Source organism: Mastomys coucha, unplaced genomic scaffold (assembly GCF_008632895.1).
Source record: "Mastomys coucha isolate ucsf_1 unplaced genomic scaffold, UCSF_Mcou_1 pScaffold14, whole genome shotgun sequence".
Classification (NCBI taxonomy): Eukaryota; Metazoa; Chordata; class Mammalia; order Rodentia; family Muridae; genus Mastomys; species Mastomys coucha.
Window position 1 is genome coordinate 122,207,298 of NW_022196896.1, and position 22,328 is coordinate 122,229,625.

Sequence of the window (22,328 nt, forward strand, 5' to 3'; positions counted from 1 at the left end):
TTTTTTTAGGTATTTTCTTTATTTACATGCGAATTTCATGAGGAATTCTTAAGGCAGGAGCAAGGGCCATTTCTGACTACATTGCCTGCTTATGGATCCGTTTCTCCTATCTGTGCTGCCTCTTCTAGCCTCAGTAGAAGACAATGCATCGAGTCTTACCACAACTTGATATGCCAAGGGTGGTTGATGTCCATGGGAGGTCTGCCCTTTACTGAAGAGAAAGCGAAGAGTGGTGTATGGGTGGAAGAGAGGGGACAGGGAGGGAATGGGAGGAGTGGAGTGAGGAGAAGCTCTTGTTATTGGGATGTAAAGTAAGTATCTCTAAAAAAGGAAATAAAAAATTAAAATGTATGGTGTTGGTATTAAAAAAGACACATTAATCAGTGGAATTAGACTGAAGACTCATGCATGTACAAACACTGTAATTTTGACTAAGAAACTAAAAATATATACTGGAGAAAATATAATATCTCTAAAAATGGTGGTGGTAAAACTGGATAACTGCATATACAAGAATGCAAATGGATCCATATCTGTCACCCTGTAAAAAACTCTAGTCCAAGTGGATCAAGAATCTCAATATAAGACCAGATGTGTTGAATCTAACAGAAGCAGTGGAGAATAAGCTCGCGCTCATTAATACAGGAAAGACTTCTAAATAAGACTGAAATTGCAAATTCACTAAGACCAATAATTAATAAGTGAAACCTCATTATGAAGCTGAAAATCTTCTAAAAGCAAAGGACAAACAGGTATTCAAGCAAAGCAACACTCAACAGAATGAGGAAGATCTTTTCCAACTCTGTGTCTGCTAGAATGATAGTATCTACAATATACAAAGAACTAAAACATAGAAAGTAACCCAGTCTAAAAATGGAGTGTAAAACTAAGCAGAGAATCTCTATAGATAAAACTCAGAAGATTGAAAAACATTGAAAGAGATGCTCAACAACTCCAAGCAATATAACAAATAGCAGCATGTGCTGATAGAGTGCACACCAGTATATTATTCATCTGTTGCAAGTAAATGGATGTGGCTACAAAAAAAATTCATCCCAAGTGAGGTAACTCAGATCCCAAAAGACCAAGTACTTTATATTTTCTCTAATGTGTGAATATCAGCTCTCAACCTTTTGATATGTGTGATATAATACAACAAACTACAAATGTTAGGTTCTACTAAGAGGTCAAGAGAAAGAGAGGATCTAATAATGGAGCAGAAACACAAGATAATGTTATGGAGATATAAGAAAGAAATTCAAATAGGAGGATTAAATAGGAAAGGAGATGGGGGACAAAGATAAAAGAGGAAATATGGGGAGAAAATTTAGTACTAAATATCATTTGAAATCTTACTTAGAAACCTACTGCTCTAGAATCTTCCTGAAAGGAATCCAAGTGGAGTCATAAAAAAATTGAAGAGACAATGCCCCAACTAGATCTCTTATGTCATCAAGTCCCAGGGATATATTAAATCTCACCAAGTCACAAGACCAGCATATATCACAAGCTATTGCTAAGGCTGTCCTCTGCAAATTGATATTCAGGCCCAGTGGCTGAACACAACATGCAGCTTATGTCATCAAACAAAGAAAAGTTGAGCTAGTGGCTAATTAAAGATTTCTTCCCTACTAACATTTATTCTCCTGGAAGGTACTCTACATACCACCAGTGAGAATGGTAATCTTCAATATCATCGAGCTACTACAGACCCTGTGACGTACAACAGGTCTCTGCTACAATTTGTATTAGGGCAAGAGAGTTGCAACTCTTCTTGGAGCAGCCAAGTACATTTTGACTGTATTTAAAGTCCACTCTATAAGATAGAACCCATATTTGACACTGCTGAAGTGTCTAAAACCTGGGAAGGAATAAGTCATACTGCTGGGGGGAAAGCTAATAGCATTATTCTGCTTAAGGACTATAGTAATAAAGTGGCTCCAATTTAACTTTCTCATATATCTGTAGATTAGTGCCTTATTCAACACACACCAGAGAAGCTTCTTCATATAGTAGAGGTCAATTAATACCCAGTTGTGGGTATTAATTAACAGGAAATCATGGAGACTCTAGCCATGATATACTGAGTCCCACAAACCCAAGCAATAAAGCCAACAGATTATAGACTGAAGCTCATTAGACCATAAACTAAAACAACTCTTTTTGGGATTATTTTATTTACATTTGAAATGTTGTCCCCCTTCCTGGTCTCACCTCTGAAAACACCCCCTCTCCTCCCCACTCCCCTTTGCCTCTAAGACAGTACTCCCATATATACCTACCTAATCCTGCCTCACCCCTCTAGCATCCTCTGCCACAACAAGCCTCCACAACAAGCTTCCACACAACCATGTGTTTCCCCTCCCATTGATGCCTGATAAGGCAGTCCTCTGATACATATGTAGCTGGAGCCATGGACTGTCTATGTGTACTCTTTGATTGGTAGTTTATTCCCTGGGAGCTCTGAGGGGTGCGGTTAGTTAATATCGTTGTACTTCCTATGGGGTTGCAAACCCCTTCTGCTCCTTCAGTCCTTCCCTATCTCTTCCACTGGAGTCCCCGGGCTCAGTCCTACGGTTGGTTGTGAGTGTCTGCATCTGTCCTTTTAATTTGTTTACACAGGGAGTGGAGTCCCAATCCTAAGCATGAAGCTATTTCCAATGTACAACTATTTGCAAAAGGAAAATACATTTCCTCCAAATAAAACGAAGTGTAACTGGATATAACAACACTCGAGACCAAGGTCCCATTGCTTGGAGCAGTTGCCAAGCATTAAATGATCTCAATGATTTGTAGGGTGGTCTTTTTGTGTTGTTTCATGGGGTTTTTTTTTTTTTGGCATTTTTTATGTCTTATTGGTCATTTTCTTGTTTGTTTTGCTATTCACTATTGTACTTTTTGGTATGGGGTTTCTTTCTTTTTTGTTTTTGAGTTGTTTTGTTTTTGAATGAATGAATGAGAAAGATCATAATGTTAAGTAGATAGGGAGGTAGAGAGATGATCTAAGAGAAGTATGATGTGGGGAAGAATGTGATCAGAATACCGCATTAAAAAAAAACCTTTTAATTAAGTAAAATGAACACTTTTACATATCATGCATGAAACTGTTTCTATTATATTGTGTTGAATTAAAACTATGTTTTTTCAACAAAACATAAAATTTATTAATTTTTCAAAAATATAATTAAATTGTTTTTACTTATTCACTTTATATCCAGATCATTGCCCCTCTTCCGGTCACTCCCTCCCACAATCTTTCCTCCACCTCTCGAACTGGGAATCCCATTTCAAACAGTAAAAATACAAATGAGTACTATAAATGTACACATCACCAGAAGTTGGATACATTTTTCTATGCACTGCTTGTGAGTTACTGTATCTATTCAACAAGTATTCTATACAATGTAAACTAAGTAGAGAAGTAAACAATCTGACTTACTCTTCCTCAGAACTGTCATTTAATGAAGGCCTAAGATTTGGTGATCCCACTACAAAACCCAGACCATAACCCAGTACTTGGGCAGCATCTGCGATACCTGGAAAATGAACAAAAGGATTAAAGAGCTTCCAAATCTAACTTGGTTAAAAAAATTTTAAACTATCTGTGATATTTGAATTTTTTTCATGTTATTCTCTATTACTTGACAAAGAGAAGATGGGTAGGAAAAGGGAGGAATAAAGAGGGAGGCATGAAAGAGGGGCAAAAAGAAAAATTATAAATAATTTCTGGAATTGATTCTATCAAATCCCAAATTAGTAGGGCAGAAAGCTCCTGAGAAATTCAAGCAAGAGTTGATACTGTCTTATGGTTGATGCTAGTCCTGACCCACAATCACTGAGAAATTCACATAAGAGTTGATACTGTCTTATGGTTGATGCTAGTCCTGACCCACAATCGCTGCTTCTTTGGGAACAGTCTGCCTCCCCGGTTAGGACTCTACATTGCTTGGATGAGATCTGGTTTTATCATAAAGCTCATCTGCCTTAGTCAGTGTCTACTGATTGTAAGTAAATAAGAACATCAGAGAGCTATCTAGGCTACTGTCTGATATTACAACTGGTTGCATATTTCTTATCTAACCAAGTATTAGATACATATATAATTGAATTATGAATGTAATTGTACCTTATTTAATCTATATATTTAATGTAGCATAAATATATCTATATTCAGCATATATATAAATAACGTATATTTCTTTTAGTATCGCACCAGCATAAGATAGCACATTTTCATAATTACTTTTTCATTGTTCATCAAAACTTCCAGCATAACAAACAGTGACAATATAGTACAAGGTATGTATTGTATAGATAATGTGTCTTATATTCTATTTAGTAAAATGAAAATGGGTATTTTCTGCTAATCTTGACCAATGCTAATAAGATACAAATATTTTTGTAAAGGTATATAGAAATAGGTATATTCTTTATTTTAGTCTATTGAAAAGATTTTCTTACTACTGGTGGAAAAGAATGTTATTTTGTACAAGCTATTATTTATTTCTATGTGTTGTTGCTATTCTTTTAAAGAGAGTCTTGTTATTTAGCTCTGACTAGTATAGCCCTGGTATTTGATTTGCAGTTTCGAAGGGCTTTGAACTCATAATCCTCATGCCTCAGTTTCTGTGTTTCTGAGATGACAGGCACATTCCATGATATTTACTCATGAGATGATTCCAAAGTAAGTACAAAAATAATTTTATATTTTGAAAATTATTTCTAGCTATCTCTGTGAAAGGACATATTCATTTTAACCTGCCAGGATAATAGTCTAAATAAAGATAGATTATTTTGAGATATATCAATATTTACTTAATGTAGAACACAGTTTATACAAGACATTGAAACATGGAAAAATGACACTCTGTTCCCCCTCTTTCCGTCTCTCTCGCCCCCTCTGTCAGAGGGAAAAAGAAACAGAGACACAGAGAAAATTTTGCCACTTAAAACATACATGCATTTTCAATTCCTTTACATCTTTCAGTGACATTTAATTTTTCTAGTATTCCAAAGCTAGAATTAGGTAGATCAATGTGATTTTGAAGTTTTGCAAGCAAGTCATTAGCAGTTAGTACAGTGCCGTCACCATCGCAGGGGCAACAGCATTACTGTGTCTGTTCAAACATACGGAAACCCAATGAATATTCAAAATGGGCCATGTATAATAGAAAAAGCAAACTTGCCTAAATAGATGCCAGCCATGTATGTGGGAATGCTGTCATAAATGTAGGTCACACCAAGGATATACATTGGCATTCCTGCAATTCCCTGGAGAGACTGCCCAATGATGGAAAAACTGATAATTTCCGATTTGAATGGTACTATGTTTTCCTCACAATTTGGCATTGTTCTTTGTTCTTCATCTATGCACAACTCTTTTGAAAGATAAAAATTATATGTTACTGAATTGAATTCAAAATTAAATGTACAATACATCTGCAGTTGCTACTACCACCGTAATTTTTTCTTTTATTTAATATTCTTACATTGAATGTACTAATTAATGATCATAATTTTTATTTTAATGATCATATTCTTAATAGAAATTGCACAATAAAAGAAATTGTGTTGGGATACTGGATGAAACATGCATATTATGAATGAAAGTGTGATTGTTTGTATATACAAGATTACATCTATACAGATATGCTTACATGCATACACAATTACTCACATGTAATACATATGCACTTACTTTCCTATACTTCAAATCGTTTTCTTCTGACATTTGTCTCCACAAGAAAAGTACTTGCAATGCCTTGGATGGTCTACTATCTGAGTTTAGTTCCATATCCTTTTCTTTAGCAATCTTTAAATTGCACCCGCACTTTTTTGATGAAATAGTTTCCTATTTTTGACTCTTTTTTTTTTTTTTTTTTTTTTTTTTTTTTTTTTTTTTGGTTTTTTGAGACAGGGTTTCTCTCTGTAGCCCCGGCTGTCCCGGTACTCACTCTGTAGACCAGGCTGGCCTCGAACTCGGAAATCCGCCTGCCTCTGCCTCCCAAGTGCTAGGATTAAAGGCGTGCGCCACCACCGCCCGGCCTATTTTTGACTCTTGAGCTTTGGTAATATACTATTATGGTTTGCGTATGAAATTCCTCTCTAAAGTTTCATGTGTTCAATACTTACTTCCTTATTGATATTATTTGGAGAGTTCCAAGAACTGTGAGGGAGAAATACAACCTGGCCTCTGAAAGGTATATTTTTTCACAGCTCCTTAATATCTTCACTCTGGTTTGTTGCCATCATGAGGTAAACAGACTTCCTTTGCACACTCCCAATTTTCGGTCTGGCTATGGAGTCAGAGTCAATGGAGACTAGCAACCATAGAGGTAGCACTCTGAAACCATGAGTTAAAAAACTCATGTTTCCTACTTTTAAATTGTGTTTGACATATTTTTACAGCAACAAGACAAGTACACATCGGATCATCAAAATAAGGTGTTAAGTCATAAAGTTAGATAGTTGTGGGGCACACCTTTAATCCCAGTATGTGTAAAGGAGAGGCAGGCAGATCTCTGAGCTGAGGCCAGCTGATTGACAGAGTGAGTTCCAGAATAGCCAGGGTTATAAGAGCAGCCAGGGCTACAAAAGAAACCCCATAAAAACAACCAATATACAAACAAATAAAAAGATCACCAACACCACAGTAGTTAGTATGTGATAATCTACCAATTAGATTTTTAAATCCTTCAGGTCACAGGTTACTTCTCATTAGTCTTACACACATAGTTATAGTGTTCATGTGTTTATACTTGTTAGTTGGTGGAGCTAAGCAAGTGAAACTAAATTATATATATAAAATGAACATCTTGGGTAAAGTTTAACATATGCTCTTGAAATATTGTAGAAAAACTATTAAAGTGAATGCTATGTTTATTACACTAATGAAACCTATTTGGCTTACTTTCTGTATAATAATATGTAACTTTATGGCAAATCAGAAATTGTCTCTAAAATTCTAATTTTTTTAACCCAGCAGGTCATTGTTTTTTCCTTTTTAATACAATAATTCATAATGTATGCTATTGGATTCTTTATGCCATTTTCAAATATGTATGTGATGCATTCTGATTAATTTCATCTCTTTTCTCTATGTGCCTCACCCTCATACTGATTAGCTTTCTTTTTTGAATTAGACAATCTACCTTCTCTTCTTGTTTTTTTTTATGTTTGTTTGTTTGTTTTTTTGTTCTTCTCGTTGTTCTTCCTGGTTTTGTTTTTGTTCTTGTTCTTGCTCTTCTTGTTCTTGCTCCTCCTCCTCCTCCTCCTCCTCTTCCTCCTCCTCCTTCTTCTTCTTCCCTTCATTCTTTGTATTCTTGTCCTTTGTCTTATTCTCCTGCTGCTTCTCCTTCTCCTCCTTCCCTCCCTCCTCTTTCTTCTGCTTCTTCTTGTTCACCTTCTTGAATTATTCAATGAGTTTTGTTTCAGTTGTTTACTGGATGAAGGCTGACATGTTGTGTGCAGAAGCATGGGCACCTCCACTGCTGAACTCTATCTTAGCAACACCTACCTACATAGGAATCTACATACACCTACCTACATAGGAATCTACAGGAATGCACGGGGCCTGGTGCTTTCCTTTCCCTTTCACGATAATATCTTTGTAGACTATCATGAATAATTTATGTGCAGTTATTCACTGCCTCTGTGAGTTCAAGATTACAATGGATACTACATTTCTAAATTCAGTATTTCACACTATTTCCCAAACCCTCCACCCCATTTATCCCTTTCATTCTTCTGCAGTGTTCCCTGGGCGTTGGAGGGCCTATCTGTAGCTGAGTATACCACAGCTATAACTCATGCTTATTTCTATTCTCCCAACACTTCCCGCCAACGTCTTTTAGTGTGTGACCCAAATAATCCTTCAAAATTTTATTAGAATACTCCAGTTAACTAAGTCAGTGGCCTCTCCTTTATGCTTCCTCTATAATTAATATTAGCACTTCTGTATGACTTTTCTCTCTTTCACAAGTAAGCTATCAGTCAATTTACAACCAAAATCAAATTATCTCTTTACTACCATTTGTAGTTCCGTTGGTCACTTTATATAACGTTCTAGAAAAAAGAGTGACAATATAGGATGAATATTTTCATGAATTCATCAAGAAATTTTGCATTGAATTTTTCATGATGTGGTGAAGTGTCAGATCTGCCTGTTTGTTGAGGCACGGATATTCTACATGTGTGTTGAATATGAACCAGTCATCATTGTATGTAAGAGATGGAATCATGAAACGTGTAAAATAAAAATAGAAAATTTATGAACTATACCATGGTAGTTGTGAGAACTCACAACAGAAAATGAACAGCGTCTAATCAACAAAGCACAAAAAGGAAAGACCAGAAAAAAGAAAATCAGGAGACATCATAATGAGAGAAGAGGGGTATATGAGCAAATAGAGAAATCCTCTCTCTCTCTCTCTCTCTCTCTCTCTCTCTCTCTCTGGGTATATGTGTGATGTGTACATATGTGTTATGTGTAAACTGAAATATGAATCAAAGGGGTTAGTTAAGATATAAACTGTCAGAATAAATCAATTATTTTCAAGAAAGAAATAACTGAGTACTTTTCACCAATTAATGTCTTCTCAGCCATTAGACACCTAGAAAATGTTCTGAATGATGAGCAGTAGGTACCTAATCCCAAGTAAAACAACTCATGCTAAAATGTAGATGACTTAAACAAGATTTAAAAGGAAGAGAAATTCCAATTTCTACTGTTATGCCTTCCCAACATTGATAACAAGTTTTTAAAAATTTATTTTTATTTTTGTAAATTCTCTGTGTGTGTGTTTGTGTATGTGTGTGTGTGTGTGAGCCAATGCCTACAGAAGCCATTAGATTGTATCAGCTCTCCAAGAGTGTGGTTAGTTGTTGTTCCTAGCTACCGGATGAATATGCATGGAAACAAATTCAGGTCCTCTGCAAGGGTGGTACATGCTCTGAACTACTAATCAGATTTTAAAAACACTTATAATGGTAAGTTTCTGAATATTTCACCATTTCTGACCACAATATTAAGAAAACAAAGGAATAAAATGTTTTCCTTTCCTTTCATTTCATAAGTCCTCTTTGAATTCAAGAAGATGTCACTTCTTTAAATATCAAAGATATATGTAATATACAGTTCTTACATTTATATGCATTATGTTGTATATAACTATATTGGTATTTGAATAGTTTTGATTCATATTAACTGCTTTTCAAAAGGTTGAAAAACATTTATAGCAATGTTCAACCACTTTATTAATCAGGGAAATGCAAATTAGAACTACTTTGAGAGATTCACCTCCCTCCAATAAAACAAACAATAGCGCATGCTGATAGAGTGCACTCTGGTACAGCTGATATAGAAATCAATAAAGAGTTTCCCACAAGATGCTGGGAGTCAATCTACCTCAAGATGTAATGATACCACTCTTGGGCATGTACTGAAAGGACTGTACAGTGATACTTGCTCATCCTTGTTCATTGCTGCTATATTCAAATATCATAAATAGACCATTATAAATCTCAAAGACATTCATATACATACATATGCACCTGGATACATCTCCCTTCTTCATCATGTGTTGTCAAAACCCAACTTAGCATGCACATGGAAGCCTGTACATGATATGGAAGGCTTTGGGACAATCCAATATACTCCAAGTACAGTTCAAATAAATATTACTAGGAATAGGGAAAGATTGTGGAATCAACAATAAACAATGTTACAATGTGTCTATTTTTACAGATTCAAATGGTGGTCAAAGAGTAGTGTCTAACTTTTGAAATGGTAGGAGTCTGTAGATATGTATGTAGGTAAAAAAATTAACCTTTCTGTTTGTGTAGGCTTATTCCTCTATTTGAACTTACCTGCCTCTGTGCTACAAAGAGAATGAAGAGAATATTTAAAGTACCTTGTGCAAAATAAAATGAACTAATAGACATCTCAAAAGACTTGTAACACATGTAAAATTGTACAAAATAAATAATTTTATAATCTATCTCACAATACTCTTTCCTAGTTTCACTTCTTTGAGATGTAAATCAGAGAGCTACAGAAAATAGTTAGTAAGCACCATTACATAAGAACACACAGACATCATGAACTATTTTGTATTTGTATCAGTGATTAAAAAATAATTTAGTATATGATAGAATATTTGAAAAGTCTCACCTTCATTAATTTCCAAGGGACGTACAATTTCATATTTCAAGTATGGAACAGCAAGTAAAATTGATCCAAGTCCTACTAAAAAGGCAGCAGCTGCCAACCATTTTGACCTGTTCCCTCTACATCCATAGTGAGCCACAAATATTGCTACCAATAAAGATGCAAGATCATAAGCGCTGGTCAATACAACATTCTCTGCATGTGACAGATAAAGATCCCTCTCATAATTTCCAGTACTGATATCATTAAGACCAAATATAGTACCTAAAAAGTCAAAGGAAAGAAAGGGGCAATAAACACATTTTAACAGACACAACATATAGCCATTATAATAAAAGAAAACTTTAATTTATACTGAATTATAATATTATGAATGAGTAAAACCTACAAACAAAATTAATTTCACTAACCTCCACATATATTTATTTGAATTTTAGAAGCCATTTGAGACTACCTCTATTAGTTTATTACCTATGAATTATTTTTTATTATGTCATCACTCCTTTTGTGCATACTAAGTATCAAGAATTAAAATAACACAAATTGATGTTTACCTAGTTTCCAAAATTGAAACCATAAAGAAGTTGGAACCCAGCTTGTATTTTCAAATATAACATCGTTCCAGAGATAAAATTCTGTGCTTGAAGTTTAGCATTACTGAGCATTTTTAATTTTTTTAAAAAACGATGTACACATTCAATATAATTATTTTCATTTTCTTCAACATTTCTCGATAACATACTATATACAGACATATCCATAGCTAGGAATGTCCCATAGCTAATATTCTGAGCTTGGGGTTTAACCTATCTGAACATTTTTAATTTTTTAAAACATGTGCTTTAAAATTGCTTTCTTTTTTGTTAATTGTTCCATGTTCTTAAGCATTAAATAAATGATAGTTTAATGTGTATACAACTATCATTCAGCAATGAGAGAAGAATAAAATTGTTGTAAGCATAATATAAATAACTTTTTTATTAGATGTTTTCTTATTTACAATATCTCCTTTCCCAGGTGCCCCTCCAAAAAAACAAACAAAAACAAAAAGAAAATAAGAAAAAAATAAAATAAAAAATCCCAAAACTAAAACAATCCCCTGTTCCCTCCCCCGTCCCCTTACTCACCATCCCACCCACTCCTGCTTACTGACCCTGGCATCCCCCTACACTGGGGCATAGAACCTTCACCAGGCCAAAGTCCTCTCCTCCCATTGATGACCAGCTTGGCTATCCTCTGCTATACACATGCTACTGGAGCCATGGGTCTCTTCGTATGTACTCTTTGGTTGGAGTTTTAGTCCCTGGGAGCTCTGAGGGTACTAGTTAGTTCATATTGTTGTTCCTCCTAAGGGTCTTCAAACCCTTCAGCTCCTTGGGTCCTTTCTCTAGCTCCTTCACTGGGGACCCTGTACTCAGTCAGGGGATAGCCACAAAAAATAATGCATATCTTGGAGTAAAGAAAAAAAAAGTTTCGAAGTTAAAACTAATGTCTACAAAGTAGTTGGTTCAGCTCACAAGTCATTGCTGTTGTCTGGCTACCTCAAAAAGTCCTTGGTTTTCGGGGATCCAGGAGTCCATATTTTTCCTAAACCTCCTAAATCTGTGAGAAGCAAGTGCTCCAGCCATTTCCGGGGCCAGGCGCAGGAGCACAGTGCTGCTGAAATATTCCTGATTGCTGCTGATAGAATATCTGTTCTCTACTTTACCTCCAAGAACCTCAGTCACTCAGTGTTGCTCCTGCTGCCAAAATCACCACCCAAATCAGAAAACCACAGAAGATTCTGCCCACACTTTTGATACCAACTGCGCCAGCCTCTAACTGGCAATGGCTGAGTGCCAGGTGGAAGGCAGTGGGTAAATGTGGTTTTCAAGCTGACCAGAGAGAAATTTCAAATGAAAGTAAGCACAGAAGTGGATTGAAATTATTTAGCTAATATAGTAAAAAAAGTGAGATTTTTATATTAATAAAGTTATTGATAAACATATGTATTTAAAATAATAGAGGAAGAAGAATGGGAAGAAGGAGACACGTGTATAAAATCACCATTGATCTTCCTTCTTGTGACGGCGTGAACTACTTCAAATCTCACCAAACCCTCAATTCACAGATGAGAAAACAAAATCCTGACTGAAAATTACTTTGCCAGAATGTTTTCAAAATTGTGAGCAGAAATCGCCATGATATCATGATGGCAATGCTGTTTTCAACTGTATTCTAATATTGAAAAGATTCAACCAGAATTTAAGTTGGTCAACAAGTAACACGAGCTAACTTAATAACACCTTCCCATCAGCTCTCTATCTGAGGCCAGACACTGATACCCACAGTGTGGACCAGTGCACCCTATCAAGCAGGTGGCCAAAGACCTGAAATAACAAGAAAGAATTACGTTCTCTGACTTTTATTCCACTCATGCCAGAGGTCATCCCCTCTCCTTTCCCGCCATGTCAGGCACATGTCTACCTCACGATTCCACTTACCAGAGCAATCCTGGTCCTCTGACTTACCTTGAGCTAGGGATAATAAACAGAATGTGAACAGGAAGAAATTAATGTTGTTGAAACACTGCAAGGAAGGAAAAACCAGAGGCCCCACGCCAAATGGTCCCTCCAAGGAAGCATCTGGCATTGTATCTGATATCTGTGAGGAGTTTTCAGAGGCAGGATTTTGGAGACTCGTAGTATCTAACATGGCAGTTGAAAGTGGTTTCTGGTAATGGACTACTCTAAAGGATTCTTGTTCACTGCCATTGCGCTCTTCCACCACAGCCTCTCCAGTGATGTCCACCGGACCCTCCGGACTCATGTCCATCGGAGCCTCCACAGTATTGTCCACCGGGGCCTTCACAGTGCTGTCGTGCATTTGTTCCGGGTTCTGGTACATGGCTTATCCTTATCTGAAGCAGGTCCGTGCAGGTGTGTTTCAAGACACACGTGTACTTCCTGGGCTCAGCTGACTAATGCTGTTGCTGCCACTCTTACCTCTGCAGGGAACGTTACTTCTAGTGAAGAAGCCAACGTCCCTACAGAAGGGTTGAGTGACGCGGCAGAAGTTCCAAGGTTGGATTCCATCTTCTCTGCGTCACAGAGAAGGAAAGAAGAGGAGAGAGGAAGTGAATATGATCAAACCATGTTGAACAGTATGCTCAAATAACTAATAAAAATATTTGTAAAAGGAAAAGGGACAAAAAAAATTGTGTAAGGTTTCCTTTAGTGTGGTGTCTTTACAACTAGATAATCTCACTTGATACAAACTTTTTAAAGTACTAAAATAATAATGAATTAATAAGAGAGAAGGGGAGGGAAGGAAGGAAAGAAAGAAAAGAAAGAAAGAGAGGAAAGAAAGGAGAAAGAAAGAAAAAAGAAGAAAGAAAGGAAATGAAGAAAAAATCAGAAAACATGAGAAGACATATCCAAATGTGATGGAGAGTCTTTGAAATTCACAGCCTCTTTTCTCTTGATTATGTATATTTTTATCAATGTATGTGTTTCTATGTATGTGCATTTAAGTGTATGACAGAGGAATCTACCTCCAGTATATCCAGGCTTGCTTCAGTGTGATGAATTTACAACTGGATAATATCACTTGATATTAATTTGTTAAAGTACTAAATAAAAATAAATAAAATAATAAATAAGAGATAAAGAAAAAAGTTTTCATGTGTGTGCGTGTGTGTGTGTTTGTCAATTTGCCAATGATATTATTGTGGATCATAGAGTTCTTTAAAAATTGGTGTTTGAGAATTTGACTTTAAGGGATCAATGAAGGATGGTGATCACAATTGATATGAACACATTTATTTGACTTGTGAGTACATTTTGCAAGTTGCAAGGTCTGTCAAAATTTGTAGAGCTTCCTTTATGATTCAGATGTGCCAAAAGGTACTGCATTTGCTTTTTAGAAGTCATTATAAAGTAAAATGATTGTAAAAAATGGTTTATGTCCACCCATGTGGCATATTGTTGCAACTTTACACTAAATCTAAATGAACTGGACTTTAAATAATACAAATCATGGGCTGTTACTTTTATTATTGATGTTTTCTTTTTGAGAAATTATTTTATTCATTTTCAATAGTCTTAGCTAGTATTCTACTTCCAGTCCTTGTACTCGGATTATTATGCACAACATACAAAATATTTCTATGCCTGCTTTGATTTAGATTCCATAGTTGATTTTTAAGCTTACACTTTTTAAAGCAAATTCTCAATCTTTAAATTTTATTTAAAACTCTTGATTAGGAATGTCTGATTAAAAAACTATTTATAATCATGAGTTAATTGTGAGAAATTTGGGAATCAGAGGATCTATACAGAAACAAAGTCTTGCTTTGCGTGACAATTTTTTTCAATGTTACTTTGAGTGGAGAAACATCTGTTAACTGTCTTGTATACAAAGAAGTAGTCTTTTATCATATTCCTAAGAAGGAAATGTTATTGAGAAAAGCCATAAGTAAACCACCTAACTCCATTTGGTCATAGTATTGCGCAGTATGTCACTAGTTTTCCATTAGATTTGCTGTAGATGACACCTCTGGCCAATGCTGCCCAATGGGCAGAACTATTTCCTTGAAAATCTCATTTCCCAGTGTTGTCAAGGGGAGCCTGCTTTTCTTTATTTCTCTCAGCCTTTCTGTATAAAGTTAACCTTTTAATATAACTATTTCCTCTCAATGGAAAAACATTTGTATTCTAATAATCAACCGCAGAATTAGTTATTTCTAGGAAATGGAACTAAAATAAGTTATAATACCCTCTAACCATAATTTTTGGGTTTTGTTTTTGTTTTTATCTTAATGCAACATAGGACACTTGCTAAGCCACAGGTACCAACATGGGCATTGGAAATATATAGTGTGCATAATTGTAACTACCCTTGAAAATTTAAATATCCTGGTTCGCTACTATCTGATATGGCTCCTCCTACTTCAAGTGGAAGGCCTTTGTTGGGTATAAAGATCATCTCATTCCTCTCTCTCCCCTGCTCTCCACACATTGGACACCACTCTACCACATCCCCCTTGCCATCCTATATCCCACCCAGTTCCCTCTTTCTGTCCACCCCGATGTTGCTTTTACTTCCTCTACTGCATAAAATTCAAGAATTCTCCCTTGGACGCTCCTTGTTTTTTAGCTTCCTTGAGTTTATGGATTGTAGCATTACTATCCTGAATTTTATGGCTAATACCCACTTATAAGTTAGTACATATATGCACGTCTTTGATATCTGGGTTACTTCACTCAGGATGACATTTTCTAGTTCCATCCATTTGCCTGCAAAATTCATGATGTCCTGCTTTTTAATAGCTGAATAGTAATTCATTGTGTAAATGAACTACTTTTTCTGTATCCATTCTTCAATTGAGGGACATCTTGGTTTTTTCCAAGTTCTGCTAATATGAATAAAGCTGCTATTAACATAGTTAAGCAAATATACCTATGGTATGGTAAAGAATCTTTTGGTGTATGCAAAGGAATAGTATTGCTGGGTCTTGAATTAGAACTATTTCCAATTTTCTGATAAACCACCAAATTGATTTCCAGAGTGGATGTACAAGTTTTCACTCTCACCAGCAATAGAGGAGTGTTTCTCTTCCTCCACATCCTTGCCGGCATGTGTTGTCACTTCAGTTTTGAATCTTAGCTACTCTGATGGGTATAAGGTGGAATCTCAGAGTTGTTTTAATTTGCATTTCCATGATGAATAAGGGTATTGAATGTTTCAGTGTTTCTTAGCCATTAGAGATTCCATTGTTGAGAATTTTCTGTTTAGCTTTTTTTAATTAGATATTTTCTTTATTTACATGTCATATGATTTCTCCTTTCCCAGTTTCCCCTCCAAAAACAAAAACAAAAAACCCAAAAAACAACAAGAACAAACCCCTGTTCCCTCCTCCCTCCCCCTACTCACCACCCTACCCTTTCCTGCTTACTGGCCCTAGCATTCCCCTACTTGGGAGCACAGAACCTTCACAGGGCCAAGGGCCTCTCCTCCCTTTGATGACCGACTTGGCCATCCTCTACTATACACATGCTGCCAGAGCCATCAGTCCCATCATGTGTACTCCTTGGTTGGTGATTTAGTCCCTAAGAGCTCTGAGGGTACCAGTTATTTCATATTGTTGTTCATCCTAAGGGGCTGCAAACCCTTCAGCTCCTTTGGTCCTTTTTCTAGCTCCTTCATTGGGGACCCTGTACTCAGTTCAATAGAAGGCTGTGAGCCTCTACTTCTGTATTAGTCGGATACTGTCAGAGCCTCTCAGGAGGCAGCTATATCAGGCTGGAGTGCCCTTCCTTCAGTCTCTGCTCCATAGTTAGTCTCTGCAACTCCATCCATGGGTATTTTTTTCCCCTTTTTAAGAAGGAATGAAGTGTCCACATTTTGGTCTTCTTTCTTCTTGAGTTTCATGTGGTTTGTGGATTGTACTTTGAGTATTCTGAACTTCTGGGCTAATAACCACTTATCAGAGAGTGCATACCATGTGTGTTTTTTGTGATTTGGTTACCTCACTGAGGATGATATTCTCCAGATACATCCATTTCCCTAAGAATTTCATAAATTCATTGTTTTTAATAGCTGAGTAGTACTCCATTGTGTAGATGTACCACATTTTCTGTATCCATTCCTCTGTTGATGGACATCTGGGTTGTTTTGCTTTACTCTATTATTTAATTGGGTGTTTGGATTGCTGTTGTCTAATTTCTTGACTACTTGATATATTTTGAATGTTAGTCCTCTGTCAGATGTAGAGTTGTAGGTTTTGTCCTACGGACAGTGTCATTTGCCTTACATAAGCTTTTTAGTGTCATGAAGCTCCATTTATTAATTTCTGATCTTAGTGCTTGAGTTATTTTGTTTTCTGGATTTTCAAATACATCTTTTACTCTGGCTCAGTAACTTGTATTCATGTGTGTTCACAATTATTGGAACAGTAAATAAAGATTTCAGATTGCTTCTTTCATTGTGTCTCCTAAGAAAAGGATTGGTTTTTGTGAGTGAAGGTGGAGAAAGGACAGATGGAATTCTGAATACTGTACTATACATACCTATCCTTGGGTTTTGAGGAAGTAAGTTGCCTACTCCATTTACAGCCACTTCAGTAAAACTGCACTTGTAGAGGTGGTATTTTTTACTTCTCTTCTGTGCATTCCATCTCCAATGCATTCAGATCCTGAGGCAATTTAGTATCACTAAAGTTCAGTATTTCATAGCATGAGTGTGTGCTAAAATATCAATGGAATTTGGAAAGATGGAGTAGATGGCAAATTAAAATTAAGATTTATACAGAACACAAAGGACTGTGATAAATCCAAGTTCTAACAGAATGACTATATTTACTGACAAAGTTGGCTATCCACAAGTAGAGGGAGTTTCAGGAAATCTAGATTATGACAACCTGCCTTTTTAGAAGATAGTTTTTAAAATTTTCTTTGGAAGAACTAGAGTATATTATGAGAGAAATTGTCATTATTTGCCATAAGCCGAAATAAATATTTTGAATGGTTAGTGGAATAAGAGATTGAATGAGATGATTGACAGTTATGGACCAGTTCTCTGTGCCATTAAATGACATATTGTCTTCTGTTATTCTTTTTTCATACTTTGGCTCTTCTGTTTGTGTCATTTTGGGGGGTAGGGGGTTTATAGCCAACAAGAGAGTAGGTCTCCCTAGACACTCCCATTATTATAGTAGTCTAGGATGGAAACTATGTGAGAGATGCTTAGTGTTGGGAGTCAAGTCGGTGTAGGGTCTCCTCAGCAACTGACATCATCTCTTTTGTTCTCAATGTCCTTGCTGGGTTTGGTGGTCCAAGGTTTCTTACTCTTTGAATGCCATGTAGGCCATGAGGTCCACCATCCTGTTGATATAACCATATTCATTGTCATATCAGGAAATAAGCCTTACAAAGATGTGATTGAGAGACAAACCAGCCACAGCATCAAAAGTGGAGGAGTGAGAATTACTGTTAAAGTCACAGCAAACAACCTGGTCCTCAGCATAACCCAGGGTGCCATTTTAATGATCCCTCAGATGCCTGCTTCACTACCTTCTTGATGTCATTATACTTGGCAGGTTTTTGCAGACAGCATGACAAATCCATGATGGATACATTAGTAGTAGGAACACAGAAGGCTATGCCATGGAACTTCCCATTCAGGTCTCAGATGAACTTGCCCACAGCTTTAGCAGCACCAGTGGATGCAGGGATGATGTTCTGGGCAGTCTCACAGCCATCATACCACAGCTTTCCAGAGGGACCATCTATAGTCTTCTGTGTGGCACTAATGACATGGACTGTGGTCATGAGTCCTTCCATAGTGCCAAAATTGTCATGGATGACCTTCGCCAGAGCTGCTAAGCAGTTGGTGGTCCAGGAAACATTGCTGACAATCTTGAGTGAGTTGTCATATTTTCTTGTACATCACAAACATGGAGGTATCAGCAAAAAGAGCAGAGATGATGACCCTTTTGGCCACACCCTTCAAGTAGGCCCTGGCCTTCTCCATGGTGGTGAAGATGCCAGTAGACTCCATGACATACTAAGCACCAACATTACCCCAGTTGATGCTAGTGGGATCTCATTCCTGGAAAATGGTGATGGGCTTCCCATTGATGAGAAGTCTCCAATTCTCAGCCTTGACTGTGCCATTAAACTTGCTATAGGTAGAGTCATAACATGTAGACCATGCATTTGAAGCCAGTGAAGGGGTCATTGACTTCAACAATCTCTACTTTGCCAGATGAGAAGGCAGCCCTGATAACTAGGTGCCCAATATGGACAAATCCATTCATTCTGACTTTCATCATTGTGTATATGGGACAAGGCTGGCACTGCAGGGGAGATGTGGCTGTCTCTGGAATAGGGAGGAGCAGAGAGCCCTGTTCATGTGTTAACAAGAGCTGGTGTGGTATACTTTCTCATCCAGCAAGATTAACTCAATGTAATGTGGGAAAAAGAAAGAAACCATGGTATACCTTTTATTCCTCTGTAATTTGAATGTGTTTCTGAGAGAGTGAAATGCTAAGTAGGTTTTGTTTGAAGCGGGGCTACACTGAGAAGATACCAGAGTTAATTTAATGGTATGGAAACTTAACAAGTATGGGCTTCAAACACATAAATAGGTTATTGTATGGCACTGCCATTTCAGACAATTGTTATTATTTTTTTTTTAATCATAGAGTGAGTTCTTGTAAGAGCACATTGTTACAAGCAGAGCAAAACTGGGTCATTCTACTTTTAGGCCTCCTCTTTCAAATGTTGTCTGTCTGCCTTGGATGCACTTTCACCATGACATCCTCCACCATATTGTACCATAAGCAATGGTTTAAAATAGAGCTACCTGTGAATGAACTCTCAGTATCCCAAACTGTGAGTATAAACTTCATTGTTTTTAGATATTCAGCCTAAAGAATTTTGCAATAGCAGTAGAAAACAGACTAATAAAACTTCTATTTCTTCCTTTCAGTTCCTCTGAAACAGTTCCATCTTCATCAGTGGATTGAATCTCTGTCTCTTTTCTTTTTAATTATCAGGAACACTGTATAATATATATGAATATATAGAGAGAGTTAGTTCCCAATCTTGTTATGTTCTTAAGTCCCTCAATCTTCTTGTTTAATTTTTCAGTCTTTCCATCAATTTATTAAACCAATTCCTAGCATTAACCCATTCGTTAAAGAGTTGTCTCTTATTTCTATCTTCCTTGTAGAGCCTCATAGTGTACAATGCACATGCATACATATATGTGCACTTACAGCTTGGTACTTTCTCCATCCTCACGTCCTTTTTAAAAAAGCATCTTCTGGTGAACTTTGAGCAGACAACAGACATTTTCTTAGAATGGACTCATAATAGCAAGAAAACAGTGTGACTTGTAAATATTTCCATTTGTGGAATATGAAGCCCCCACATATACTCTGTTACACTATAACATCATTGACAGAAACCCTTCAGTAGAGTAGAGACTCATAGGTGGAGTTGAAAGACAACAGCCTGGGTAAGTTATCAGTAAAGGTGATGGAGAGGTAGACATTCCAATATTAATGCTTCTGGACTACAGTGGTACCTGATATGGCAGAAAAGAAGATGAGAATTTTTTTGTACTATTTTTGTAATTCCATGGGTATTTTTTTATCTGTCACAAACATTGAAGTCTACAAACACCATAGCAGAAGTATACTACAGAAAATAAGTAACTCTAGCATTTGAAAGATTGTTCATTCAGTGAAATGGTTCATGCGAAAGCATGTTGACTTAAATTCTGATACTCTATTCCCATGGAATAGGCTGAATGCAGCTGTTTGTCACCCTCCCACTCACTAGGAATACAGAGATGGGCAGAATCCTGGTCATCCAATCCATGTGAATCAGTGAGCTCCAGGTTCACTGAGAAACTTGACTCAAGAAAGAAGGTGCAAAGGGATGGAAGAAGATACCCGATATCAAAGAATACACACACACATTGGCACCTACGTGTGTACACACAGGAACACACCTACAAACACTATATACACATGAATACAGACATGAAATAATAAAATAAAATGGAAAATAAATATTTAATGAGCAAGACTAAGCTCCAATAAAATTCTGATGTTTGCAGTAGCATGCTTGAGTTGTTTAAGACAGGGGTTTCCCAAACCACATTCTAATGGAGAAGACATAAATATACGTAATCACAAAACTCACAGACCCATTAAACTTGAGAATATGCTACAAAGGTAAATGACAAGGTGTGTTCTAAGGATGCACAAGGAGATCTTCTCTAGGCTAGAAACTAAAATATTCTCTTAGAAATTATTTAAGATACAATCTCCTGAATAAGTATTTCAAGCAGAGAGTAGATGCAAGAAGAAACATATATACCAAGCTTTGACAACAAGAAAGAGCACAGTATGTTCACAGAATGTGGGGAGGAGTGGGAGATAGGATAGGTAGCACCTCCTATACACATCTATTTATGTAGATGTCAGGGCTGTCAATCTGCCAAACAATGAGAAGTTGATTAAAAACAATTCAAACATAGAAAATTTATTTCCTCCTTTTCTTAAAATGCTTAGACCTAATAATAACAGTAATAACAACAACAACAATAATAATAATAATAATAATAATAATAATAATAAGTAGATTGACACAGGGCCCAGATAATCCATAGTTGAAATCACTAGGACTTCATAACAGAATATAAAGAAAATATACCATTTACTTAGTCTCAGATTAAGGGCCTCCAAATATCTTCATAATATTGTTATAACTTTCCTTAAATGTTCTCTCAAAGATGTTGTTCTAATGTTTTTTATAATATGTTTTCATAATTGTGATAGATTTATGCTTTTGAACCTAGAGAAAGTTTTATATTTCTACTGAGAAAAATAAAAATAATAAAGAGAAAAACAAAACATAAGTTTGTAGTAGCATTCTTAAAAATGTTACCAAACCATAGATACAAGTGTATATTTAACAAACATAAATAGTACTGGTCTAAAGTTATTTTTAAATAGTGAAGCAGTTCTTGAGGCAAACATATATGAGTAAATGAGATAAAATTCTGTTATTCAACCTTGTCATTTCAAGATATATCTTTATTTCTTTTATTAAAATAGATTATTTTCTAATACAATATATCCTGATTACAGTTTCTGCTGTCTCTATTGCTCCAATTCCTCTCCAACTTCCCTCCATCCAGATATACCCCCTTTCGGTTTATCATTAGAAAAGAACATGCTTCTAAGAGATAACAACAGACAGTCAACATAATAAAATAAAGCAGAATAAGTTAATTCCTTTTTTTTTTTGGTACTTTATTTTTTTATTAGATATTTTCTTTATTTATATGTCACACTATATCTCCTTTCCCAGTTTCCCCTCCAAAAAACCCCCAAAAACAAAAACCCAAAAACCAACAAAAACAAATCCCTGTTCCCTCCCTTCCCCCTCCCCCTACTCACCACCCTACCCTCTCCTGCTTACTGCCCTGGCATTCCCATGCACTGGGGCATAGAATTTTCACAGGGCCAAGGGCCTTTCCTCCCATTGCTGATGGACCTTCCTTTCCATGGGGTTTGCTAGACTCTGAGGGGAGGCATTTAATTAAGTCATCCCATTTGGAACTTAGCTTCTCTCTCTCTCTCTCTTTCTCTCTCTCTCTCTCT

The 22,328-nt window shown here is 36.4% G+C and overlaps 1 protein-coding gene across 2 annotated transcripts in view; it reads right to left on the reverse strand.

Moving 5' to 3' along the window:
- Slco6a1 (solute carrier organic anion transporter family member 6A1) overlaps window positions 1-13,203 on the reverse strand; it is a 70,879-nt gene extending 57,676 nt beyond the window's left edge. For both annotated transcript variants that reach the window (XR_004118026.1, XM_031368531.1), the window contains exons 1-4: window positions 12,679-13,203; window positions 10,172-10,432; window positions 5,187-5,378; window positions 3,440-3,536 (exon numbers count right to left, since the gene is read on the reverse strand). Coding sequence is in view for 1 of the 2 variants with exons in the window: in XM_031368531.1 (XP_031224391.1) it covers window positions 3,440-3,536; window positions 5,187-5,378; window positions 10,172-10,432; window positions 12,679-13,054 (926 nt within the window). In the remaining variant the exon portion in view is untranslated. The remainder of the gene's footprint in view (window positions 1-3,439; window positions 3,537-5,186; window positions 5,379-10,171; window positions 10,433-12,678) is intronic.
- Window positions 13,204-22,328: the final 9,125 nt, after the last annotated feature.